General features: G+C 39.1%; 1 protein-coding gene across 1 annotated transcript in view; it reads right to left on the bottom strand.

The window, feature by feature from the left end:
- Nucleotides 1-749: 749 nt before the first annotated feature.
- Nucleotides 750-17,320, bottom strand: part of LOC128511118 (carcinoembryonic antigen-related cell adhesion molecule 5-like) — a 76,833-nt gene continuing 60,262 nt past the window's right edge. Inside the window, exons 7-10 of the mRNA XM_053483824.1 lie at nucleotides 2,712-2,828; nucleotides 1,532-1,624; nucleotides 1,088-1,162; nucleotides 750-824 (exon numbers count right to left, since the gene is read on the bottom strand). Of these exons, the coding sequence (XP_053339799.1) occupies nucleotides 760-824; nucleotides 1,088-1,162; nucleotides 1,532-1,624; nucleotides 2,712-2,828 (350 nt within the window). The 3' untranslated portion in view covers nucleotides 750-759. The remainder of the gene's footprint in view (nucleotides 825-1,087; nucleotides 1,163-1,531; nucleotides 1,625-2,711; nucleotides 2,829-17,320) is intronic.

Below are 17,320 nucleotides of genomic sequence, written 5' to 3'. Positions count from 1 at the left end.
TTTTCACAGCTTGCCGTATGATCCCTTTTCTCGAAATGTGCGTTTTTAATGGTAACATCTGTAAAGTTTCATCACCAAAATTTTCTAGTTTTGAGAAATAAATAAATTTTCTGATTAAAAACTACAGTTCATCCAAATTACCAAATAACACAATATACCACAGCAATGTAGGCAGAAGGTCTTTTAAGGCTAATAATAAAAAAATATATAATGAATGGTTAATAATGAAAAAAAATATATTTTTTATTAAGTGATGTAAATTTTATATCGATGGAAGATATGTCAATGCTTGAAAAGGGGGGGGGGGGGGATTCACACTTTCCAGTTTCTTGGGAAACTGTATTTTTCTGCCTTATACCTAAAGTTTTTTTTTTTATTTTTTTATCTAGTACTTGAATGTTAATAGCTGATATAATAAAATAAAAAAGAGGAATTGACTTGCTTTGGTGGATGATTACAACACGGATTATGAATAAAAATGTTGAGATGTGGTTTGTTAATAAATTAATTGAGTAGTCACCAAAAACATGATGGAGGTAATAAAACACTAGTGGATGTGGTATTACAGGCAAACTAAAAACTGAGGGTGGTAACTCCACTTCTTTACAAAACACTGTTGATGTTTAGCCTTACCATCATAACATGTTGCTTTATTCCTTACATGAAATATGAGTAGGGTGACAGTGTTCTATAGTAGAAAAAGTTGAGTTTCTTTATTTTCTGCTCTAACTTTTATTTTCTTTGCCTTGTTCATTCACATCACAAACATGAATTTAGTTCAAGCTCAGCATACATCACATCACAAACATGTTCAGCATCAGCACCTGTAGCAGCAAAGAACACAACCATCCCAATAATGTTTAGATTGGTAACACATGACTAATAACTCACAAATGTATCTCATACATTATCCACACTGACACCTATGTTTGTAGTGGTGTAGATCTTCAAACTCTAGTGTTTACTTAATTTAGTTACTTTACCATTCAGCATGTGGCATTTTTCTAATAACTTTGTTTCTGATTGAAAGTTTTTTTTTTTTTTAATAAACAAACTAAATGTTGCAGCAATAAAAAAGTTACCCTACCATTGTTCCTGTTTTTCTTCTTTTTCTTTGTGACCAGTGCGTAAGTGGCTTCACTGCTCTCAGCTGCAGCTTCACCTGAACACAGTGCAGTGTGTTAATCACTATTAGACAAGTATGTACTTTACTTTCTATAGTTTATCTATAGTTATTTTTTTTAATACAAGAGGAAATTTCTAAAATGAAATGAAGCTACCTGTTCCACTCATACTCGCCTGATCCACTGAGGCATAAATGTGTTCAGTTTCTACAGAAATTAAAAATAAAATGTAGCTGTATTTGTAATTTCTGTTTGTCATTTCTATTTGTAATTTCTCAAATTATATTTCAATTAAATAAAACAAAAAATATTTTTTAGAAATAATAATTTATTAATTAATTTGTTAGTAATTTGTGAGTTTCTATTATTAAATCTATGAATAAACAGTGATTGAGGCAGGATCTGACCAGCCTGAAGTGGTGTGTGTCCTGACTGAGAGTCTTCTGGTCCTGACCGGCTCTGATTCTCCCCTGATGTCTGATTGAGTTTCTGCTGCTTTTCTACAAAGTAAAACAGATTTTACATCTGAACAGGGTGCAGAATAAACAGGAACAGAAACACTTTTTACACAACCCTGATTACAGTCTAATAAACAGACTGACTCCAAAAGTTTAAATATACAGTTAGAACAGAAACCACATAAAACTGATTAACAATTATCAAGATTAAATTAGTTGCAGGTTCTGTAATACCTTTCAGGATTCAAAAAGTGTAGTAGAAAGAGTGAAGAAGGTTATGAGTGAATTACAGTGAATTTGCTCATAACCTTCATCACCTTTTCTACTACATTTTATGAACCTGTTTTATTTAGCTGTATACAGTTTGTGTCTTTATCACCGATTGAGTTTATTCATTCATCTTCTGTACTGATATCTACACAGTATACTGTGGCCTCAAAGGAAACTTAATGAGGCGGGGTACACCCTGGGCAGGATGCCAATCCACACACACTAAGGGCAATTTGGGAGCATTATTTGACCTAATCTGCATGTCTTTGGACTGTGAAATCGGAGAACCCTGATGAAACCCACCAGGCACAGAGAGAACATGCAAACTCCACACACACAGACCTGAGGTGGGAATCGAACCCCTTGCGCTGGAGGTGATTGAGTTAATGATAATATAGTAATATATAAGAAAATATAAAATGAATATATATATTGCACAATTTCTATCCTTACCATGTGCAAGTACTTTTTATTTATTTCACAATCTACTTTCTATTTAAACAGTTTTATTATTATAATGATTTAAGTGCAAATTTTTATAAACAATTCTATTTATTTATTTATTTTTCTACACTTTTTGTTATGCATTCATCAAACAGGCTTTTTATCTTATACACATACATAAATAACAAAAAGAGAATTGTGGTAATGAGGGACACTTAATCTCGATCCTGTGTAACTTAACCTGTATATTAATTAGTGATTTCTTATTTATTTAGTTAGTTATCTTTGCATTTGATTATTTTAAAGGGGATTTGAAGGTATTTATAACTGTGTCATGTGAAGTGGAAGAAAAACTGTTTGAGAAAAATGTTTCCCACATTACTATTGTTCATCTTACTTTAAACAATCATCATACCTTTCTTCATTTTGCAGTACCAGAGGAGGATCATTAAGATCAGAAAAACAGTGAGGATAAAGAACAAACTCAGTCCCACAGACAATCCTACTGAGCCATCCTTAGCTCTTTCCCAACCTAATTGGAAAGAGAGAGAGCAGACTTTAGGATTTTAATAATTTTGCATTCGATGTGCTTCTTTAAAAGAAAAGATTGTGTAAAAAAAAATTAAGTGAATTTCTCATGTGTGACTATATACTGTATATAAACACAGTGCTGGTCACTATTATTGCCTGGTTAAGGTGTGTTCTTAGGCTTCTAATGAATTAAATCATAAATTCAATTTATTGAAATACAATTAAGTGTAAAAAAAATCCCAAATTAAGATTTTTTTTTTCTTTTACATGTGACATGTAGACATGTGTCAGAATCAGAGGTGGGACAAAGTCATTGTTTGGCAAGTCACAAGTAAGTCTCAATTCATTGCCCTCAAGTCCCGAGTCAAGTCCCGCGTCAAGACAGGCAAGACCCGAGTCAAGTCCCAAGTCAAGTCCAAAGTCTTTGACTTTCGAGTCTTTTTAAATCTTTTTAGCAGAAAAATAAAATGTATACAGATTATGTATGGTTGTAAGATCTGTATTTATTGAACAAACCTTTTTTATGTAAGAACATTGCTCAATTGCAAAATAAAAATGTCATTTTCTGAAAAAGTGCTGAACAGTGCTGCGTCTCGTCTCCACAGCATATTGCACAAGAACGAGTTGACCTTGTATTGCAAAACAGGTCTGAAAAACTGAACCAAATTTCTGAAATTGTCTTCACCTGAAATGATTGTTTCAAAACAAAAATATATCCTTAAACTAAAAACCATGCCTTCACCCTCAAAACATGTACTTGGATGAAGAGAGGATCAAAAATATAGTCCTCCAAACAGTTTTACTTTACTTAAATGTATCACCACAAAAAATATATACTTTTCAGTAGGTTTAACTACTTTCAAAAGTGTAACCAGAACCTTTTCAAACATGTCTTCACTTTATTATAGTGTTTGAAAGGTGACGTTCTCATTGAGGAAATGTACAGTCTCATTGATATAAACATTCAGCTAGTAAATTACTTAGCTAATAAGGTAGTCTTGACATTCATTCAAAACTTACCTTTCTTTGTGCAACTTCAAGTGTCGAACAAAGTTAGAAGTTGTGGCATCTCCGTCTGTAATCTTCGCCCCGCATGTTTTACATACTGCAATTTGTTTTTTGTTGACCACCTCCTAATTTTTATAGCAAAACTAAACTACCTTCGGTATCATTTCGCGAACTGGCATGTTCACGTTGTTGTCATGTTGGACGCTGTCGAATCAAAAGAATCTACGGTACTTTGATTGGATGTCGTGCCGAATGCGCGCATGCTCTCTGTCACACACACGCGCACAGACACATAAACAGAGATAGAGCGGTCCGTGTCAACATACTTTTTATCTTTTTTTATCTATCTATATTTTTATGGGAAGTAGCAAGTCTTTACAAGTCAATAGGCGCAAGTCCAAGTGAAAGTCACGAGTTATTTATGTTAAATTCCATGTCGAGTTGCAAGTCTTTTTATATTTTGTCAAGTCGAGTCTAAAGTCATCAAATTCATGACTGAGTCTGACTCGAGTCCAAGTCACATGACTCGAGTCCACACCTCTGGTCAGAATGTTTGGCACCCCTGATGTTGATACTTTGTACAACTCCAAGACAGCACTTAATCTCCTCCTATAACATTTTACAAGATTGGAGAGTACAGATGAGATTTGAAAATACAGAACCACACGTTTTGGTTCATTATCCCTCTAAAAGACCTAATAATCACCCATCTTCAGCTTTCTGATGGAGGCAATCAGGTTTAGATTTAACTGTCCTGGTATTTCAGTGAGTTTGTGATGCCATGCACCCTAACAAGGTTCCCAGGGTGTTTGGAAGAGAAACAGGCCCACAGCATCACAGATTTCTTGCCATACTTCACAGTGGGCATGAAATGCTATTGTGACAGTGTTTGTTGCCAAAAAGCTCTATGGTAGTCTCACCTGAACAAAACACATGGTCCCAGTGGAAGTCACACTAAACTCCAGACATTTATGTTTGTGATTGTAGGTGTGAAAAAGCTTATTCCTTGCATGCCTTCCAACCAGCTTGTTGGCATGTAGATAGTGTCTGATAGTTGTTATGGAGACTTTGTGACTCCAAGATGCCACTCTTTGATTCGGTGAGGTTTGGAGATTTTTTAAATTCCCTTATCATCTAATTGTAATTATTGGGGTGCGAATAATTGTCACATGTGCTATTATGAGGAAAAAAAAAAAAAAAAAAAAAAAAACTTTTAGCCTTGGAACACATCTTAACCAGGCGTGCCAAGGAACTATATTATATAGAGAGAGAGACACAAGTACATAGATTGACAGATGTACTGTATATCTGAGACAAGTATCTAATGTGCTACTATGTACTGTAAGCCTACTGTATGTTTTTGTACAGATGAACACACAAAGCAAAATGGAGTTGATCTGGAAGTATTCCATGAATGTCACCTTGTACTCTGTGTCAAAAACACTGTTTAATAATTATAGCATATTAAATGTAAGTGATATGAATTATCTACACAACAAACAGCAACAATCAACATTTAAATAATTCATACTCAGTTTTTTACTCATTTTTTATTATTATTGTTGTTGTTGTTGTTGTTATTAGTGTGTGTATAGATTAATGCACACATCCATTTTCAGAATGACATAAATTATAGAACGTTTTTTTTTATAACATTTCCTTTTACCTTTACCAATAACTTATACATATATAAGTAACTATATAAATATAACGCACTAGATGAAGACTCACCATGCACTGTGATGTTGACAGGATTACTGTTTCCTCCAGATTCAGACTCACACCAGTAAACTCCAGTGTAGGATGTGGAGAGGGAGCTGATTTTACATGTAGATCCTGTAACTGATCCCCACTGTGAACAATCTAACACTCTCTCACTGTGTGTGTATCGTCTCACTGTCCATCCAGTAGAGTTACTCTGGTCCTCACAGCTCAGTGAGAGAGAGTCACCAGTAAAGTGTTGAGTTCTGCTGGAATTGATGATCAGAGAGACTGGAGGAGATTCACCTTAAACACAGAAAAGAGACGTGGGAATACAAATACGTGTAATGTACAATAGACTGGGGAGAGAAGTGCATGTGTGCTCAGAATGGTCTTTATTAATCAGGTAATTAAATCCACAGTCCTAAGCATTGATCATAACACACAAGGTTTTAACGAGGGTTAATTCCTAATCATTAATGCTGCAAAAACATAGCAGGTCAAAATCAAGAAACAAAATCAAAACTGAACTATGAACACAGGAAGAACACAAAGCCGCATAGAAGATATAAACACAAACGTTTTGGGGAAAACTAGGAACTGCACATGCTCAGGTCATTGCATCTCCACCAGAGGGCACCATCATCTCAGTATTAGCCTAGCTTTAGCATAAAACAACAAACAAAACGACCCCACAATATTGCACCATCTATTATCATCAGCTTTGTATCTGTTCATCTTGAATTAAAAATAATAAATAATTTTAAAGGAGAGACAAAACATAAAGTGAATAATTTATAAAAAGACACTACATGTTTAATTAACAATGTCATGAAGGTAAAAAAAACTATCAGCATTTAGGGCTCTTTCATTATCTTATAAATATTATTAAATATATGCTGCCTTAATCACATTCACACAACCACATCCTACAGTAAATTACTGTTGTTGTTATTTTTTTCTCACCAGAGACCCATAGTGTCTGTAGATTGCTGTACTGTGTGTGTAAGGCTGGTTCTCCTCTCTCTCCTCTACACACATAAACTCCTGTGTGTTTAAGAGCAGCAGGACTGAGAGTGTAGGAGCCTCCAGATCTTCGTCCGTCATAATTTTTTAGTTTAATTAGATCGTCTCTGTGGGGAACCACATTGTACCAGCTGAATGTCCAGGTTGTAGAGGAGTTTGTAACCTCACAGTTTAGAGTCACTGAGTCTCCTTCAGTCAGCCAGCTCTGTGGAGATACACTCAGTACTGCCTCTGGTCTCTCTGTTACACAGCACATGCACAATTAGTTTATATATTTCTTAAATTAATTTTACTTGTACTTTTTAGTGTCACCAAAGCAAATTCACATTTTACAGTGTAACAACATCACACACCTGCTACAGTACAGGTGTATTTACCTGTGTTTATTTTTTTTATTTTTTTATTTTTTTATCTACAATATCTGAATGTAAACTTTTGAACTTGTATTTTAATGTTTATATCAACAGTTGATAAAATGAATAATGCAGGCTGTAGTTTTTAAGAACCACATACATTATGACTCAGATAAACACAATGGTTTTACCAGACTGCAGCTCCCATCAGCCCCTGAGTGTCACATACACACCTGTTTTGTGTTTTCTTTTTATTTGTGGTTGTACTTTCGTTGCAGGTGCTATTTTGCATTGGCTGTTATGTAATGTGTTAGTTAATAGTTCACTGCTACTGTATTGTCACACCTGTGCCATGCTGGTCCCAGGGAAAAAGATCTGGCTCTCCAGATTACTGAGCCGACGCTTTGTCTCCCCCTAGTGTGTCTACGTGTGTACATGTTTCACAATATCACTAAATTAATTAAATTTACTATCTTCCCAGGACTGAGCTGTGTCTGCAGTGTCGGGACGTTTTCAGTTCTCCTGACCGAAGTCAAGGTCAAGGCTGAGAGGTTCTCAGCCTTTTCAGTTAAGATTCTATTTTGTTTGTTTATTTGCCTTTTGATTTTCAACCCTCACGCCTGCCTGCAGACCCAGCCTGGGTATTTTTTCGTTTTTTTTTTGTTTTTGTTTTTTTGTTTCAATGCTGTTTTAGCAACAATGAAGACTCGTGTGCTAAGCCTGCATTAGCATCCCCCTCCTTGTACTGCAATCATTAAAGCTTTCATAAGAAGCTGGAATGTACCTAAACGGCTTGATTTAGGGAAACAGATTGCATGAGATTCCAGCACCTAAATCCTGCCATGCAACGATGACCAGTAACTAAGGACCTATGCACTCAGACATCGTTATGCAACAGCTCCAGGCCCTGTTTACGAGATGAGAGGCGTACTTTACCGTTTACGAGGTGAGAGGGTTTCCAGATGGACTGTTCGCAACCGACTCCACCGCTTTGGCTTGAATGCCAGATGACCGTGAATGTTTGCAGTGGGCACAAGACCATGCAAGACAAGACAGCTGCCCTCTTCAGATATCTCAGGCAGACGTGTGTAAATACTTCAGGAAAGTAACCTGGACCAGACAATATCCCAGGTCATGTCTTTAAAGCATGCGCCCGCGAGCTAGCGGATGTCTTCACAGACATTTTTAACCTTTCCCTGCACCAGTCTGCTGTCCCAACATGTTTTAAGAGAACCACCATCATCCCTGTCCCTAAGAAAATGAATGTCAGCTGCCTAAATGACTATCGCCCAGTAGCACTCACCTCCATTGTCATGAAGTGCTTTGAGCGCATAGTCAAAGCTCACATCACATCACTACTGATGATGCAATAGCAATTGCACTTCACACTGCCCTCTCCCACCTGGACCAAAACAACACATACGTGCGGATGCTGTTCATCTATTATAGCTCCACTTTCAACACCATCATACCACCCAGACTGGTCATGAAACTTCGCGACCAGAGCATCAGTTCCTTCCTGTGCAGCTGGATCCTAGACTTCCTGACAGACAGACCTCAGGTGGTTTGGATCGGCAACATCACCTCGTCCTTCTGAACACTCAGCACCGGTGTCCCTCAGGGATGTGTGCTTAGCCCACTATTGTACACTCTGTTCACCCACGACTGTACAGCAACATATAGCTCCAACACCATCATCAAATTTGCAGACGACACCACCATCATCGGCTGCATTTCTGATGGAGATGTTTCGGCATACAGGGCAGAGGTGAGAGCCCAGACATCATGGTGCCACGACAACAACCTGCTGCTCAATATCAGCAAGACTAAGGAGCTCATCATGGACTACAGGAGACTGCAGGGAGGAAGCCACACCCCCATCCACATCGAGGGAGCAGAGGCGGAGAGAGTCAGCTGCTTCAGATTCCTGGGCATCAATATCAGCGAGGATCTGAGTTGGTCACACCACATTGGTGTGATCACTAAAGCGGCAAGACAGCGGCTCTTCTTCCTGCGGTGCCTGAGGAAGATCGGCATTGACCCCAGAATACTCAAAAACTTCTATCGATGCACCATTGATAGTATTCTGTCTGGCTGTATCACCACCTGGTATGGCAGCTGTAATGCTTTAGATCGCAAATCTCTGCGGAGGGTGGTGAGATCAGCACAGCGCATCACCAGGACTGAATTGCCAGCCATGCAGGTCCTCTACAGACAGCGCTGTAGGAGGAGGACGCAACGGATCGTCTCTGACCCCAGCCACAGATTTTTCACGCTCCTGCCGTCGGGCAGGTGGTACAGGAGCATTAAGACCCGCACCAGCAGATACAGAGACAATTTCTATCCACAAGCGATCAGGCTTCTGAACTGCTGACATTCTGCACACACCAATATACACTTACCACAACTACTGGACTCTTAACAATGTCACTTTAAACAATGCCACTTTAAATATATATTTAAAATACTTCATTGCATCTTGCACTGTTATATGTAAATACTAAATTATCTTTGGCTTACTTGCACATACATATACCTTTGAAATAATGTTTTTTTCCCTCTTTTCCTTTCTCCTCTTCTTATATTTTTATATTTATATGTTTATGTAAAGTTGGGGAACACGGGTCTAAGAATTTCATTACGGTAATGATGCCTCATTATCTGTTTATGACAATAAAACGTGAAACGTGAACTTGAAACTGTCACATCTGTACCACCACGGTCCGGGGAAATAAGATCTGGGTCTCCGGAATACTGAGCCGCAGCTTTATCCCCCCCTAGTGTGGTAAGGTGGTAGGTCTCCCCATCACTAATGATGTGCACCTGTGTCTCTCCCCTGTGTGTCTCTATTTAAGCCAGTCGAACCCATACAAGCTTGTCCATTTACTGTTGGTGTCACCTGTGTGTTTTATGTCTTCTAAAGTCGAGCTATATCCACATGTCTCCTCCTCAGGACTAACTGGAGTCAGCAGGGTTGGGGTAAGGCCTGTCAAGGGACAGGCAGAGAGAGAGCAAGAGCAGGCCGAGACGCCGGCCACACCTGTGTTAAACTGCTTGTGACTTTGTTACTAATCTACTGTGTCTGCGTGTGTGTGAGTCCGCCTGCAGATCCAGCCTGAGGAGGGTGACCGGGAGCTAGTTTTGTTTGGTTTTGTTTGTTTTATGGTTTATGCCTTTTTGGTTCAAGTACTGTGCAGCTGATCCCTTGAAGAGAATAAGAGTATTCTAAAAGAAATAAAGACTGACTTTGTGTTGACTCTAACAAACCTGCGTTTGCGTCCTCTGATTATAACTAGAAGCATGACAGAAACATGCAGCAGTTGTCTACTGTCCTGTTCACTGATGAGTGTCGGGTCACCTTGCACAGAAATGATTGTTGTCAGCGTTGCTGGAAAAGGCGAGGTGAGCGATACGCTGAGGTCAACATGGTCCCCAGGGTTTGCTTTGGTGGAGGAGGTGCAACAGTCTGGGCAGTCAGCGCAAAACAAATTTGGTTATTGTACATGGCTTAGCCACGGCACGTTCTTACCTCAGAGACATCATAGAACCCATCATCATCCCTAAATTCCGCCAGCACACCTCCAACTTTCTGTTCATGGATGATAATGTGGCTTCACCACATCATGGCAGAATTGTCACAGCTCGACTTTACGAAGTTGGACTGCCTTATATGGTATGGCCATCAATGTCCCCTGACATGAACCCCATAGAGCACATCTGGGACCAGTTGAAGCAGAGACTGGATGATCGTACCCCAACCTCACGCGACCTGGCAGAACTGCATGTAGCACTTGTGGAAGAGTGGAACGCATTGCCTCAGAACAACATCATGAGGCTAGTGAGGCGCATGAGACATCGCTGTCAAGCTGTCACTGCAGCAAATGGTGGAAACACCCACTACTGACATTGTCAATTTTTGTTATTTGGGGCTATCCCTGTTATTGTCAAAATTTTGGGGGTAATAAATATTAAACTAATGAAAATGGTGTTTCTTCTCATACATTATTAGTAATTTCAAAGGAAACTTTTACTTATTTTATTCAAATTCAGAGCTAATAGAAAAAGCACTCAAGTAAATAACAATATAGCTAACTTATTGTGAGTAGTGTACTGTATATATCATGGAGTACCTCTTGCAGTAATCGTGACTTCATCGCTGTACTCTGTGTAGGACTCTGTGTGTGTCCAGGCTTTACCTCTGCGTGCTCTGCACTTATACACTGTTTCTCCTGTATTATTCACTGTCACAGGGAGTGTGTTGGTGTTTACTGGTTCAATGCTTAAACGCTGTAACGGCTGATTATATTTGTACCAGAGAAACTCCCATCCAGTGGACTCCTGCAGCTCACAGGTCAGAGTGACGGTGTCTCCAGTGTAGATGGAGCTCTGAGGATTCACTCTCACAGTCAGTTTTGGTTTTGCTGTTGGGATGAAATGATGTAAAAGTAAAAGCAACTCTGACTTTTTTAACATAAACAGCAGATTTAACATTTATATAAAACCATTATTAGTTCAGTTTTTAACTAATGAGCGTGCTGTATTGTGTTAAGTGAACCTATCACAGTTCTTAGTGGGTGAGGCTTTACATTTATCCTCTCTGGTTCTGATCCATTCCACAATGTACTTTAAAGTAGGTTCCCTACTCACTGTCTAGAAAATGTCAGTTAAGAGAACTTCTCTCGACAAAACCCCTCCATTCGGACACCCTGCGACATTACTATTGCAGACATCACTTTCTCCATGCGTTACCATGGAAATGCCATTAATCTGGATACCCATTATATTAAATATTGAATTCAATTAATTATTAAATATTAACTAAAATAAAAACTAAAACGCACACTACTGAAATGTGCACACCTCGTGAATAAATTATTTACTTATTTCAAAAGATGTACAGGAAAGTTATTACTGTGCATGTTTAACAGATTACTATCCTGTAGAATAGTAAGAATTTATTGATTGATCACAATTTTTAAATATAATGATAACATTAATCATAATCTCTTATTGTATGATATTAATACTGTATATGTCATCCTTGATAATAATGATAATAAATATATGAATTACTCCTTGAGATTAATTTTATTCAGCACTCCAGCAAGGTGCACTGACTGATGGAAAATGTTGCATGTACACTTCCAATGAAGTAATGAAGCATTGTTCACTTGTTCCGCACATGGTCCACTGTTCTCTTTGAATGGAGAACTTACATACTATTTGGCTTCGCCTTTTTCTCCGTTTTTTGCACTTTTTGGAGAATGCGTGAGTTTCTTTGTCTAGGAAGAACAAACAAATTTCAGCTCAGAACAACTAAACTCCGACTCAGGTACGATATAATGGATAATATTCAGCTTGATCAGTGTGTAGAGTGATGTTTAGAAATTTAATTTAGAAATTCTTCCTCAGTCATTAGTGATAATTTTACTTGTGATATGTGAGTGTTAGTGATCACTCTGACGGAGTGATATCAGCGTTAGAGGAGCGCATCCAGACTTTAGAGAGGGTTAGAGAGCGCGAAAGCAGAGTTATTCCCGTAGCGGACAGTCTGGGTGCCTCAGGCGGAGATAACCAGCCCCCGACTCCAGCATTAGAGCCCTCACAGCGCGGCGAGTGGGTGACGACTTGGCGGCATACTCGTTCAGCCAAGGCTAAGGCTAACCCACCGGAGTACACCTCTTTTGTGCTTCACGTGTCCAACAGGTTTGCTCTCCTCAGTGATACACCCACTGGGAAACCTGAAAGAGCTCTGGTTATAGGAGACTCTATACTGAGACATGTGAAATTAGCTAGGCCTTTAGGGGCGCCAGCGGCAGTGGTTAGGTGTATCCAGGGAGCCAGAGCACCGGACATAGCAGGTAATCTTAGGGCTCTAGGACAGCACAGGTTCTCCAAGATAGTGGTACATGCTGGAGCTAACGATATATGCCTTCGTCAGTCAGAGGTTAGCAAGGGTAATTTTACAGAGGTGTTTAAACAAGCAAAAGCGATGTCCGATGACGTAATATGCTTTGGTCCCATCTAAACATCAATGACATTTACATTTAGGCATTTGGCAGACGCTCTTATCCAGACCGACTTACATTTTTATCTTATTACACATCTGAGCAGTTAAGGGTTAAGGGCCCTGCTCAAGGGCCCAACAGTGGCAACTTGGATCTTCCGAACCGTAGTCCAATGCCTTAACCACTGAGCTACCCCTAACTCTAAGCTATTTCCCCACACCTACCAATGAGGCATGGCGACATAGCTTACAGCAGATTATTGTCGCTGAACCGCTGGATGTCCAGGTGGTGCTCCGAAAACAACGTTGGCTTCATAGATAACTGGAAGATTTTTGAGGGCAAAGTTAAGTTAAGTTAAGTTAAGTTAAGCCTTTATTCATCACACATACATTACTGCACAGTGAAATTCTTTTATTCTTTACATATCCCAGCTTCTTGTTAGTAGGCAGGGGTCAGAGCGCAGGGTCAGCCATTTTTACGGCGCCCCTGGAGCAGACAGGGTTAAAGGCCTTGCTCAAGGGCCCAACAGCGGCAACCTGGCGGAGCTGGGGCTCGAACCGCAGATCTTCCGATCCGTAACTCAGAACACACTGAGCCACCACTGCCCCTAGGCCTGTTAGGGCGGGATGGTGTCCATCCCACTCGGGAAGGTGCTGCTCTCATTTCCTGTAGTATAGCCCATAGTCTCAGAAAAGGCCTAGTTAATCGGTGACAATCCAGAGCCCAGGCCAGGGAGCAGACAGACAGGCTAAACACACCGTCTGCTTGCTGCATAGAGTCGTCACTCAGGGTTCACTGTATTAAGACTGTGTTTCCCGAGCTAAACACAAATGTAGAAAGACTCCAGAAAGTCTGTTTTACTAATTTAATTAACATATATACTCTATAGTAACATAACAAGTGTAGCCTCAAATATTAAGTCAGCTCAGTTGATCACGCTAATTGTCATTTACAGACCTCCAGGGACGTACTCTGAATTTCTTAGTGAATTTACAGATTTCGTCTTAAACCTAGTCGTTTCTGTAGACAAAGCGTTAATTGCTGGAGATTTTAATATTCATTTTGAGAATCCAGAAGACCCTCTGAGTAGAGCATTTATGTCCATACTGGACTCAGTAGGAGTAAATCAGTGTGTAGTAGGACCCACTCATAAAGCAGGTCACACTTTATATTTAATAATATTCTTCGGATTAAGTATAAGAAATTTATTTACAATTACACTTTCTGAAGTTATATCAGATCACTATCTTGTCTCAATTTAAGTGTGTCATAGTAGTAACGTACGCACAGCGACGCGTTACCGTATTAAACGTACATTCACATAAACTACCACACAGAGATTTATCAGTAATCTCCCAGAGTTTACAACTTTGATTAGATCACCTTGTTTGAATAGATCAACTAAGTAGAAAAGAAAAGAAAAATTATTAAAGATAAGAAACTTGCTCCATGGTATAATTATCACACGCTCTTTAAATCAGACCGCTCGGAAATTAGAACGTAAATGGCATCAAACTAAATTGTTAGTATTTCAAATAGCATGGAAGGAGAGCATCCTAAACTATAGAAAAGCTCTTAGTGTAGCTAGATCAACGTATCTCTCCACTCTTATAGAAGATAACAAAAATAATCCTAGATCTTCATTTAATACTGTAGCCAAATTAACCAGAAATAAGACCACTGAAAAAATCTCCACAACAACATCGTGTAAACATTGGTTATGTTTTAAAATCTTTTAAATTAGCAGTTATTAAACCGATAATTAAGAAACCTGACCCCCTTTATCTCTAAGATTCTAGAAAAGATAGTAGCGGAGCAGCTATGCTCATATCTACATAGAAATAACTTACATGAACTGTGTTAGTCAGGATTTAGGCCGCATCACAGCACGGAGACAGCACTCGTTAAAGTAGTAAATGACCTCCTATTGGCCTCTGATCAAGGTTGTGTAACCATGCTTGTATTACTTGACCTCAGTGCAGTTTTTCACACCATTGATCATAGTATTCTGCTTCACAGATTAGAAAATGTAGTAGGAATTAAGGGTACAGCTGTCTCCTGGCTCGGATCCTATTTGACTGATCGTTATCAATATGTAGACTTAAAAGGTGATTATTCTGCACGTTCTCTAGTGAAGTTTGGTGTTCCACAGGGTTCAGTTTTAGGCCCACTGCTTTTTTCCCTTTATATGCTTCCTCTGGGCAACATAATCTGTAAGCATGGTATTAGTTTTCACTGTTATGCTGACGACACAGTTATATGTCTCAGCAAAACCTTATGAGATAAACCAGCTTCTTCCATGTTCGCAGGACATAAGAAATTGGATGCTAAATAACTTCCTTCTGCTTAATCCAGATAAGAGAAAAATTCTAGTCATCGGACCGCATACAGCTAGAAGTAAGATCTTAGATCACTCTGTAACTTTAGATGTTTCATCAAGTGCAACAGTAAAAGACCTCGGTGTGATTATAGATTCCAGCCTTTCATTTGAGCCTTTCATTGCGCATGTAGATAATATTACCAGGATAGCATTCTTTCACCTCAGAAATATTGCCAAGATAAGAAATACAGTGGTGTGAAAAACTATTTGCCCCCTTCCTGATTTCTTATTCTTTTGCATGTTTGTCACACTTAAATGTTTCTGATCATCAAACACATTTAACTATTAGTCAAAGATAACACAAGTAAACACAAAATGCAGTTTTTAAATGATGGTTTTTATTATTTAGGGAGAAAAAAAATCCAAACTTACATGGCCCTGTGTGAAAAAGTAATTGCCCCCTGAACCTAATAACTGGTTGGGCCACCCTTAGCAGCAATAACTGCAATCAAGCGTTTGCGATAACTTGCAACGAGTCTTTTACAGCGCTCTGGAGGAATTTTGGCCCACTCATCTTTGCAGAATTGTTGTAATTCAGCATTATTTGAGAGTTTTCTAGCATGAACCGCCTTTTTAAGGTCATGCCACAACATCTCAATAGGATTCAGGTCAGGACTTTGACTAGGCCACTCCAAAGTCTTCATTTTGTTTTTCTTCAGCCATTCAGAGGTGGATTTGCTGGTGTGTTTTGGGTCATTGTCCTGCTGCAGCACCCAAGATCGCTTCAGCTTGAGTTGACGAACAGATGGCCGGACATTCTCCTTCAGGATTTTTTTGGTAGACAGTAGAATTCATGGTTCCATCTATCACAGCAAGCCTTCCAGGTCCTGAAGCAGCAAAACAACCCCAGACCATCACACTACCACCACCATATTTTACTGTTGGTATGATGTTCTTTTTCTGAAATGCTGTGTTACTTTTACGCCAGATGTAACGGGACACGCACCTTCCGAAAAAGTTCAACTTTTGTCTCGTCGGTCCACAAGGTATTTTCCCAAAAATCTTGGCAATCATTGAGATGTTTTTTAGCAAAATTGAGACGAGCCTTAATGTTCTTTTTGCTTAAAAGTGGTTTGCGCCTTGGAAATCTGCCATGCAGGTCGTTTTTGCCCAGTCTCTTTCTTTTGGTGGAGTCGTGAACACTGACCTTAATTGAGGCAAGTGAGGCCTGCAGTTCTTTAGATGTTGTCCTGGGGTCTTTTGTGGCCTCTCGGATGAGTTGTCTCTGCGCTCTTGGGGTAATTTTGGTCGGCCGGCCACTCCTGGGAAGGTTCACCACTGTTCCATGTTTTTGCCATTTGTGGATAATGGCTCTCACTGTGGTTCGCTGGAGTCCCAAGGCTTTGGAAATGGCTTTATAACCTTTACCAGCCTGATAGATCTCAATTACTTTTGTTCTCATTTTTTTCTGAATTTCTTTGGATCTTGGCATAATGTCTAGCTGTGTCAGGTAGCTCCTATTTAAGTGATTTCTTGATTGAAACAGGTGTGGCAGTAATCAGGCCTGGGGTGACTACAGAAATTGAACTCTTAACTGTGATAAACCACAGTTAAGTTATTTTTTAACAAGGGGGGCAATTACTTTTTCACACAGGGCCATGTAGATTTGGATTTTTTTTTCTCCCTTAATAACGTAACCTTCATTTAAAAACTGCATTTTGTGTTTAATTATGTTATCTTTGACTAATAGTTAATGGTTTTTGATGAGCAGAAACATTTAAGTGTGACAAACATGCAAAAGAATAAGAAATCAGGAAGGGGGCAAATAGTTTTTCACACCACTGTATATTGTCGCTAAACGATGCAGAAAAACTAGTTCATGCTTTTATCACCTCTAGGTTGGACTATTGTAATGTGTTACTGTCTGGTTGTTCAACTAGGTGCATAAACAAGCTTTAGTTAGTTCAGAATGCATCAGCAAGAGTCCTCACTAGAACCAGAAGATAGAGTACGAGCACATCACCCCTATCTTATCTTCACTGCATTGGCTCCCTGTGAAATTTCGCATTGATTTTTA

This window comes from Clarias gariepinus, chromosome 1, assembly GCF_024256425.1.
Source record: "Clarias gariepinus isolate MV-2021 ecotype Netherlands chromosome 1, CGAR_prim_01v2, whole genome shotgun sequence".
NCBI classification, from domain to species: Eukaryota; Metazoa; Chordata; class Actinopteri; order Siluriformes; family Clariidae; genus Clarias; species Clarias gariepinus.
Note: the sequence above shows the minus strand (reverse complement) of the source record. Positions and strands in the feature narration are given on the sequence as shown.